Source organism: Sitophilus oryzae, unplaced genomic scaffold, assembly GCF_002938485.1.
Source record: "Sitophilus oryzae breed Bouriz unplaced genomic scaffold, Soryzae_2.0 scaffold_1067_pilon_pilon, whole genome shotgun sequence".
NCBI classification, from domain to species: Eukaryota; Metazoa; Arthropoda; class Insecta; order Coleoptera; family Curculionidae; genus Sitophilus; species Sitophilus oryzae.
The window spans coordinates 2970377-2981682 of NW_022145690.1; the positions used below are offsets into that span (position 1 = coordinate 2970377).

The 11306-nt window shown below is 32.8% G+C and overlaps 1 protein-coding gene across 1 annotated transcript; it reads left to right on the plus strand.

Moving 5' to 3' along the window:
• The first annotated feature begins 1410 nt into the window (after positions 1-1410).
• LOC115879944 (annexin B11-like) lies at positions 1411-4003 on the plus strand. The gene is made up of 6 exons (XM_030897013.1): positions 1411-1502; positions 2361-2534; positions 2596-2818; positions 2874-3131; positions 3232-3482; positions 3543-4003. The coding sequence occupies exons 1-6, from the start codon at positions 1488-1490 to the stop codon at positions 3597-3599; spliced, it is 978 nt and encodes a 325-aa protein (XP_030752873.1). The 5' UTR covers positions 1411-1487; the 3' UTR covers positions 3600-4003.
• Positions 4004-11306: the final 7303 nt, after the last annotated feature.

Below are 11306 nucleotides of genomic sequence, written 5' to 3' on the forward strand. Positions count from 1 at the left end.
GTCGCAGTTTTTGAGATATTCCGTGTTTGCGTAGTCCGTTTTTGAGAAAATCCGTGTGGAGAACTCCAAACTCTCATCGGACGCGACCCCAGGTGGCGGATAGGGGAAATAACCGCGAACCAAAATTGGAAAAATTCCTTTACTTTGAAACTAAAAGAACTGCCTACCAACTTTTTATTAACATATTTTAGTATGGGCGGCTATACGTGCCTCCCGGTGCCAATTTTTTTATTTGTACATCATATTATTAATTTTCCAAAATAATAATATATTTCCATATATATAATAATATATTTCCATATATTATTAATTTTCCAAAATAGACGTATAATATTCTATATAAACTTGATGTGTTTGTATATTTCAACTGCCTACCAACTTTTTATTAACATATTTTAGTATGGGCGGCTATACGTGCCTCCCGGTGCCAATTTTTTTATTTGTACATCATATTATTAATTTTCCAAAATAATAATATATTTCCATATATATAATAATATATTTCCATATATTATTAATTTTCCAAAATACTAAGATCAAAATACCAGAAACTAAAAGAACTCCCTACCAACTTTTTATTAACATATTTTAGTATGGGCGGCTATACGTGCCTCCCGGTGCCAATTTTTTTATTTGTACATCATATTATTAATTTTCCAAAATAATAATATATTTCCATATATATAATAATATATTTCCATATATTATTAATTTTCCAAAATACTAAGATCAAAATACCAGAAACTAAAAGAACTGCCTACCAACTTTTTATTAACATATTTTAGTATGGGCGGCTATACGTGCCTCCCGGTGCCAATTTTTTTATTTGTACATCATATTATTAATTTTCCAAAATAATAATATATTTCCATATATATATAATAATATATTTCCATATATATTATTAATTTTCCAAAATACTAAGATCAAAATACCAGAAACTAAAAGAACTGCCTACCAACTTTTTATTAACATATTTTAGTATGGGCGGCTATACGTGCCTCCCGGTGCCAATTTTTTATTTGTACATCATATTATTAATTTTCCAAAATAATAATATATTTCCATATATATAATAATATATTTCCATATATTATTAATTTTCCAAAATACTAAGATCAAAATACCAGAAACTAAAAGAACTGCCTACCAACTTTTTATTAACATATTTTAGTATGGGCGGCTATACGTGCCTCCCGGTGCCAATTTTTTTATTTGTACATCATATTATTAATTTTCCAAAATAATAATATATTTCCATATATATAATAATATATTTCCATATATTATTAATTTTCCAAAATAAACGTATAATATTCTATATAAACTTGATGTGTTTGTATATTTCAACATGTTTATCAGTAGTGATAATAATTTATCAATTTAATCATTTAAAAATTCTACTGTATTTTTTAGATTTGCCCTTTACAAAACTTGTAAGTTTGTAGGTTGATATTTAATACAGTAATTAAATTCAAGATTAAATTATGTCTGTGACTTCTGTAAGTAAAATAATATTCCATATTTGTATATAATTAATAAATAAAAAAATAAATTAATGCACTTTAGTTTCTAAATTAAATATTCAGTCATTTTACATTTAAAAACTCGTAGGTATGTATTTAATACATTTACATTAATAGTAAACAACCTCTTTTAACGATAGCTTGACAAAATGGAAATAATGGAAACTATCGTTAGGGGTGTTAAACTTTATACACATATCTTATAATCGAAAATTTATACATGGTGGTCCGAACTGTATTCCGGAAACTTCGGTAGCATATTCGTCAGATAAAAATAAGTAAAAAAGTTCTTATAAATGTCTTGTCCTAAAATGTTTAGTTTGGGAAATACAGGGTGTAAAAGTCTCATTTTTATTTCGATTTTTTCTCACTCAGTAGTTTTATGCAGGTACGGGTACGGACTAAAAGTTAGTATTCTTCAAAACAGTTAAAACATATGTAGGTGGCACTCTCTGTAAGTAGAAGTCATACTGACATCAAAATCAAATTTCTCATGTCATAAAACTTTCAGACACTAATTTTCATCCAAATATTGACATTACTTCAAAAATTATTTAGAAAAAATCGAAATAAAAATGAAACTTCTACACCCTGTATCTCCAAAACTAAGCATTTTAGGATATACATTTATACAAAATTTTTTACTTATTTTTATCTGCAGAATATGCTGCCGAAGTTTCCGGAATACAGTTCGGACCACCCTGTATATAAAAAGTTCATTCGTGGTCTTTGTTAACATTGATCAATGTTTATAGGTAACTTGACCCCCATTGTTTATCCGGTCATACGGTATTCTTCGATATTTGTCTATTTCTGTCACTATTTCAATTTTAGCAAACACCTACTGTGGTTCCAGTTCCTTTTGACCCGCAGGCCGATGCTAAAATTTTAAATGAGGCTATGAGAGGATTCGGTACAGATGAGAAATCAATTATACATGTTTTGGCTCACAGACCAAATGCTCAAAGGCTAGAAATTGCTTCTCAGTTTAGAACCCTTTACGGGAGAGTAATAAAAATAGACTAACATAGGAGTTTTTCTTAACACTCTTACTTATTGGATTTTTTAGGATTTAGTAAATGATTTAAAATCTGAAACAAGTGGAGACTTTAGTATTCTACTTGTTGCTATGATGACACCACTTCCTGAATATTATGCTAAAGAATTACATGATGCTATCATGTCTTGGAAACAGATACAAGTCTTGGGAAGAGGTAAAAATGTGCTGATTGAAGTTTTATGTACCAAGTCGAATCAAGAAATTATGGTCATCAGACAAGCATACGAAGCTTGTATGTTATATATTTCCTTTGAGTTCTTTTCTTTTCTAATTTTTTTTATTTTCAGTGTATTTTAAAACTTTAGAAGAGGATTTAAGAGGAGACAGCAGTGGTACATTCAGAAGGCTAATGGTATCCTTGTGTAATGCTGGTCGGGATGAAATTATGGTTGTAGATGAAAACTCTGCCAGAACAGATGCTCGAGAATTGCTACAGGCTGGAGAACTTCGATTGGGTACAGATGAAAGAACTTTTATTATGATTTTGTGTCAAAGAAATTTGGCACAACTTCAACTAATATTTCAAGAATATTATAATTCGACTGGTTAGTACATGTTAGATAATTTTTGGAATACTTCTTAATTAAACAAGTTAATTTTTGCTACTGCTAAGTGTTATATATTATTTAACTTAAGTATTTTTAGGTCATGATATTGAAGAAGCAATAAAAAATGAATTTTCTGGAAACTCCAAGGATGGCCTCCTTGCTGTTGTGCGATCGATCAAGAATCAGTCTGCTTTTTTCGCAAAATTGCATAAGAAATCTATGAAGGGACTGGGTACAAATGATAGTGGTTTGATTCGATTGGTTGTGACTCGATCAGAAATTGATATGGTCGAAATTAAGGCAGCATACCAATCTTGCTATGGAGAATCTCTAGCTGATGCTATTAAAGTATGAATCAATCTCTTAATACATTATAAGTAATATAATAGATTTATTTGAAAATTTTAGGGTGACTGTTCTGGTGATTACATGAAATGCCTTTTACATCTTATTGGGGAAGCTTAAGCTACATTTTTTATGTCGTTACTATAAGTATACATTATTACATATGTAATTGTTACTCAAATCACAACACTTTATAAAATAATTTAACTTTCTTAATTTAACTTCTTAGCTTTAGCATGGGTTACGATGTTCTATCAAAGTTTAAATTGTATAGCATATTGTCGACCCGATATCATTCTACATTGGGTCTAAATAAGGGTGAAATGAGGCGATATTAATACGTATACGCATACCTTTATTTTCTTTCTTAAAATTCTAAATTGTAGAGAGGTTTCACCCGGGCCGCACAGAACTCGCTACAGAACTTGGTTTGCGTTGTTGTCAGATGCTCTTTATCGATATATAATTCATTCCTTTTATGACGACATAAAATTAAAAATTATTTTATTTACAACCATGAAACATGTTGAATTAGTATATAAATATTTAGATTAATAACTCCATTATACAGGTTGTCCCAGAAACTAGTGCAAGTATTTTAAAGGGTGGTAGATCTCGATAAAAGAAACATATTTTCTCTTTATCGTTTTTCAAATAAGTCCAAAATAACGGAGTTATTTTACTTTAAAAATTTCCAAAGAAAAATATTTTTTTTTCTAAAATTTTGAGAACCACTGGAGCTTTTTTGTGGATTTTCTTTATTGTAAATTTAATCTAGTACCTATGTGGCCATATTATCAAGAAATTATGTTTTTTAACTAAAAACTAAAAAAAAATCCCAAAAAATTTTGAATTTTCAATTTTTTTTTTTACGAAAAAAACCACATAGGCCTGTTTCTGGGGTTGAACTATACTACCAGTTAAAATACTTGCAATTATTTCTGGGACACTCTGTATAATATTGATAAATAGATAGATAATCTTTATTTATTTCCCAAAAATACATGGCCTCTATGTATTTTTGGGAAATATTATGGGCATGGAATCAATGTCACATAATCCAAAACAAAAACAGGTACATATTAACAGTTTTAAAGTACAGTGTTATAAGTACAAATATTTAAAACTAAATTCTAAAATATAAGTATATAAAATCTTATACCTATCTATAATATTTGAATACTATAATATTTATAATAATATTATTAAAACTAAAAGAAACAACAAAGTAAAACGAAGAATAAATCAAAAAATGTAAGAAAGAAACTAAATATAAATATTTTATCATTTCAAAATTATACATAATGTCTCCATTTGATTCTAAAAATACATCTGGCTTATAAATAGAAGGCATTTTAGCACAAGAATTATTCTTCCAAAACACTTTTATTGCATTTGAAGGCAGTTGTCAAACTGTTTCAGGAAGGAAATTAAATATCTTAATTAACATTTAATCAACATTTTTTTGTAAGTAACTGAAATTATACTTGTCTGGAAAAAAAGATTGTTTTTATTTTTAGTAAAAAATTACTACTTTCAAGATATACATGGTGTTAAGATTTTATAGGTTCTAAAAAGGTTTTTCAAGTGGATTCAGATTAAAAATATTTCGTATACATCTTTTTTGTTATATTAGTATTCTTTGAGCATCAGAAGCATTCCACAAAATAAGTCCGTACTTGATTCTAGAGAATATAAATGCATAGTTAGAACACATTGGCTGCATCGACACCAACTCTTAATGCATATCAAATTAAAACAGTGCAACTTTAGTTGGCACTTTGTCAACATTCAACATGCAATCCAATCCCTAACCAAATCTATTATTATTCGCTCCCAAGAAGGGAGGACACACTATGTACTAGAATTATTGAATCTCTACCATTTATCAATTGATCTACGAGAGTAATCACTGATTTTAATATTAATTTTAATCACGTCAACACTTCATTTGCCTTAATATGACCGATATTTTTTTTCCACAACAAGTGGCTGTCCTCTGCCGGAAACACTGCGACCTGTAAGGCCTATTGTGTTTGTTCCCTTTCTATATCTGCTCCCATTCTCCTATCCCTGTGCCCTGCACTACCTTATGCAGGTCTTTGATAGAATGGGAGCATAGTTCCTCCGGTTCTAGCCTAGCTTTCCCAAATAAAAAGTGTCGCTTGCGATCCAGAGCCTCGCAGTGACATATTATGTGCTCCGCTGTTTCAGGATCTTTATCGCAGAGTCTGCAGCAAAGACTTCCTTGATACAGGTTGAGCTTGTTCAGGTAACACTTGACAGCCATGTGTCCTGTCAAGAGGCCTGTTGTAATCCGCACTTTATTTCTGCTAAGCATTAGCAGTTCTTTTGCGGTTTTAGAGCTAGGTCCTTGGATAAAAGCCTTGCTGTGTCTGTGCCCCTGTCTGTTTCTCCAGTGGACATTCTGCTTTTCCCTGATCCAGAGTTTTAGTGCACTACGGGCCATACATTTGGGTATTCGCAGTAGTGGCTCTGGACCAAGATAGGATGCCGATGATCCTTGCCTAGCTAGCTCATCGACTTTTTCGTTGCCTTGGATGCCGCTGAGGCCGGGCACCCAGAATAATTTAATTCTGTTCCTTCGAGCCAGACCTCCCAGTTCACCTAGGCATTCCCAGACGAGTCTCGACGATACCTTTGGGCTCATAAGCGCCCCAAGTGCCGCCTGACTGCATGTCTGAGCATATATTGATGAGCTTACCTGAATAAGCCCTTCTATTGTTTTCTCTCGCACATTGTAGAATAACGAAGATTTCTGTCTGGAATACGGTTGAGTGTTTACCCAAAGAAAAGGATAAACTTACCCTTGGTCTTTCCCCAAATACTCCAGCTCCTGTTCCTTCAGCGGTCTTTGACCCGTCTGTATACCAGGTTAGTCCATCCTGAAGGAATGTTATATACAGATATAACATTCCTTCAGGATGGACTAAAGGAATGTGGACAGCCACATTCCTCGATCCATTTTGTACACCTCGAATGGTTTGTGGTAGTGATAAAGAGGGGTCATTTGGTCCGATCTCATTTGGAGTAGAGGTCTTCCAATAGAATCTCCCATCTTTGAGTGTCCTGTTTCTGTCCTATTTCCTAAAGACAAGACACTTTGTTGTCGATAGAGTCCCATTCTTGCGTCCGCCTGGATCACTAAGTGAAGAGGCGGAAGGTCCAGAAGCGCCTCCATTGATGCAGTGGGCGTTGATTTCATCGCCCCTGTTATGCTCAGACAAGCAAGTCTTTGCACCTTGCTGAGGCTGAACATTGTTGTTTGTTGCATTACCTTAGGCCACCATACCAAGGATGCATATGTTACTGAAGGCCTCACCACTTCAGTGTACAGCCAGTGCACCATCTGTGGTCTGAGGCCCCAGATTTTTCCATGAAGTCGTCTGACTACCGCTAGTGTAGCCACCGCCCTAATATGACCGATATACCCTTAACTTCCAAATTTCCAGAAAAAGGAAAATAACTGTAAACTTGGATAAATATACACAAAATTAACGTAATTTTTATAATAAAATATACGATAGATAGGATAATAAACAGTTTAGTAGGCAATCAACAATTATTATGAATAACCTATATAAAATTATACCAGGGCAGTCTTAATTTATACCACATAAATGGCATGTTGGCTAAAGAATATTTACCAGAATATTATTTCATGAGAAATTTAAAAATATTCTGATGAGAATCCCTCGCATTTAGTATAATCCGAACCGACACAACATAATTTAATAAATCCAGATTTGCATATGATCCGCAAACTCCAAATGCATGTCAATTTCCAACTTCGTACTGCGTTACTCTATTATCTTAATCATATAAAATGTCAAATATCGTATGTAAAATTCAGCAATTACCATGCTTACTAGTTTTTAACCTACTTTACGAATGCTACAATGTTACAAAAATAGGGAATGCTATAAACAGGGTGAGTCTTAATCTTTTTTGATATTTTCCAAGTAAAATATATCGGTTATTTGGGATTTACTTGAAAAACGTTAAAGAGAAAATATGTTCCTTTTATCGAGATCTAGGAGCCCTGAAAATATTTGCACTTATTTAAAACCTACCTTGAATAAGTATATAAGCTCGTAGTTAAGCAAAATAAACGTAATAACAACAAACAGGGTGGTCCGGACTGTATTCCGGAAACTTCAGCAGCATAATCTACAGTTGAAACTAAGTAAAAAGTTTGTATAAATGTATGTCCTAAAATGCTTAGTTTCGGAGATACAGGATGTAGAAGTTTCATTTTTATTTCGATTTTATCCAAATAATTTATGAAGGAAGTTTTTTGACATAATTTTTTTTATTATTACCATCTGGTCTATAAAATGTTTATACTTATCTATGACTCTCGTATCGATCCGACAAACATTATCACCGATCGTCATGACAAAAGCCATTAATATATTACGCCGTTGTTTATGATTGTATATATGGAACTTTATCCATTAAATTTTTATTAGAAACCATAATACAAAAATGAATTTAAACAGTTACGTTTAGATACGTAGTGTTTGTGGGCGAATTTCAATTATCTATTTTACGACAAAACCAGGATGTATTTATTGGTATAATTTGATAATGCACCAGTGGTCACACGGTCAAGGCGATCATTTAATAAATACAAGAGAAATTTAGGTAATGAGTGTAATATTGAGATATTTTTTCCTAAATAACAAAAAATACGGTGGTCAGTTTTAAACAAAAAATTATATACACTGACTGGCACAGAAAAGGATACCTTAAAAGCTTCATTAATTTTAAAGTTAAATATATTTTGTTCTAGTGGGCTTCTTTTTGAAGAAATTTGTAGCAAAATTATTTGCTTTTTATCCTCTTTATAAACTAAAAACTAAAGTCCCTATCTGTGGGTTACACCAGGAAAAAGAAAATATTATTTTAGCGAAAGTTTGAAATACCCTCTAGGATGGTTTAACAAAATTAGTAATTTACTTAGCCAAGGTACCACTTTTTTTGATAGTTTGGTTTGGTTTGTTTTTTCGTGCATCTCAATAAGTAGCTTTATTTTTATTTGAGATATTTCCTTTTGAAGAAGAAAGTAAAGATTTAAAGCAATTTTCGCATCAAAATCATGCCTTTGCATTTGGTCCTCATCAACACACCTATGAAATCTTCTTCTAGGAGATGCGAGACTCTGTCGTTGACGGAGGAGCCCCTAGTACCCTTATCTCACTGTCTTGTTTCTGGCTGTAGTGTTGTGGCCATGGAATTGCACCAAGACGTATAACTATGCCGGATGGGACAACCCTGTCTTCAGACCAGGCACCCTGTACTGTCTGTGATCATGTATCAAGGGAGAAGGTGTGAGTTTTGGCTTAACCGCCCGGACCAAGAGCAGACAACCTCGCCAAAAACTTAAATCCCACGATGTCGGGACCAGGTCCGTGGCTAGATAGAAATCTAGTCTCTACTGGTATCTCCTTGGGGCACAAGGGGGCAACCCATTGTATTCTCGTCTCTCGTACATGCGGGCTCTGTGGAAGTGGACCGACTAACACTTACTGTGTATCATCAGCTTTGCCAGAACTGTAGGAGAGTCATCAACTCGCGGGAGGAGGGCCATGGTCAGGTCCTCACAATAGGAATTGACCTCAAATCCAAGGAGGCAATAGAGAAAGAGAGATATATTCTCTATTACAGATCCGGGACAATACTGGTATCATGTCTAAGGAGAGACTAAGTTAAAGAGGTGGAAAAAATGGAGACAGATCCTCCACTCACCACCTCAAGAGTACCTCAGCTGGAGACAAGTTCCTCGACTGTGAAGGGTCCGGAGAATTAAACCCCTACCATAAGAGGGTGTATATATACCCTCGTAGGAGATAGATACCCTGCTCCCATATACAACAGGTAGATGTGTATGATGTATGAATGCATGAATGTATGATGAGTTATAGACTGTATGATGAGCTATAACTCAGGAAAGGAGGACGCAATAGATCTTTAAGGTCGCGGTGATTAACCTCCCTTCTTATCATTATACATGGTCTATATATATTAATAACCAATACTGTTATTTTCAATAGCCTTCTTGACTGGTCAGTACTTCAGGTATTCTCTCTAATGCCTTCTCGACATCAATAAAGGTAATTTAGTCATTCGTAATATATTAAAATACTTTTTACGCTATTTGAACAAATTGGATTGAATTAAAACAAAATCACAATGGCGATATCAGTTCAATGTACTTACGAGTATTTTGATTAGCTTACTTTCAAATTTAAATCCACAAACATGTATGAAAACGACAACCAAACAGTATAAACGAATTTAAAAGTAATTTTTGTTGTATTCCGACATAAAGCAGCCAAACAAACGATGCATTTGCACGAAAAAGCGCTCGGTGAAATGACAAAAAGAACGAGTTTTTTTGATAAATGCGCGATGCATTCAAAAAGTTGGAGATGGAATGGCCGGAAATGTTTAACAAACTAATTTTAAAGTACTAATGGAGAGTATTTTTCACCTGTTCTCCACGATCCAAGAGAGAACAATATATTTTAGGGGATCTTAAATTTCCACAGAGTTGAACTTTTAAATTAAAGTTGATCTCTAATAAATATGTATTTGAACTAGTACTGACACAGTTGGTTTGCACAGTGACTTTCAGTAAAAAGTAAGTTTACATTTTGTATGTATATCTAATAAGAATTTTGTGATAATGTAAAAATCTTTATTGTGTCTTTCAGAGTTGTGTATAACTCACAATTCGAAGTCAGAGTCACTGCGTCTCTCATCAGTTACAGTTCGAAGGCTATTGTTTCGAGACATGATCCTTTAAACACATGCCTCTTTATTGGGGTAGTGCAATGTTTGTTTATTTATATTAGTAATTGATTGTTAGAAGCCCTAGTGAAACAAGGTATTTATAGGCCTTATATAGAAACTCTCGCCAATATATACAAAGAAGACAAAGCAAGAGTAATGATATATAAAACAACTCCAGAGTCCCTAACTAGCAATGGACTACAACAGAGAGTACGCGATATCAACAAAGCTGTTTACATGTTTACAGCAACATTAGAAAAAATCTTTCGTCAAGCAAGCATTAAAAAGAGATGGATATAACCATATATATATATAACCTATATATTTAAACCTAGAAGTTTGATTCTGAAGGTGAGTAAGGCTATGTTACATCAGTGCGGTGCCGAAAGGTAAAATAGGAAAAAATCTTTCGAAATATTAGTAAATCACACAGTTTTGGAATGTACCGTTATAAGTAATGAACCATTACATTAAGTTAGTTTCGTCACGTTTGGTTTTATTGAATATCTTGATCATAATATTTAAATATTATCAAAACCAAGTATACAAATGCGAATATTAATTTGTTGAAAAAATATATAAAAAAATTATTGATGTCACAATTACGAAAAATGTTCAATAGTGGTATACCATGTGATCGAAAAAAAAACGGCGTATATGGGGAATGTCACCGATGTTCCTTTCTAAGCCAACTGGACGCCTTTTTTTTCGATTATACTGATTGTTATTAGGATTTTTAGTTATTAAAGATGATTTTTTAAGTGTAAAATCAAAATAGATTTATATAATGGATAGTACATACTAAATACCGTATGATCAAAAAAAAAACCGCGTCAAAGACTGCTGGGAATAACAATCGAATATAAATTTGGCGAGGTCTATTTCTAGATGTCATTTATTAAAAATTGACATAAAACTTGTCAAAAACTAATACTGATTATAGAAAAATTATAAAAGGATAGAACGTTTCCAGAAACACAAATCGATATCCAAAAAAAAAATTTCGAA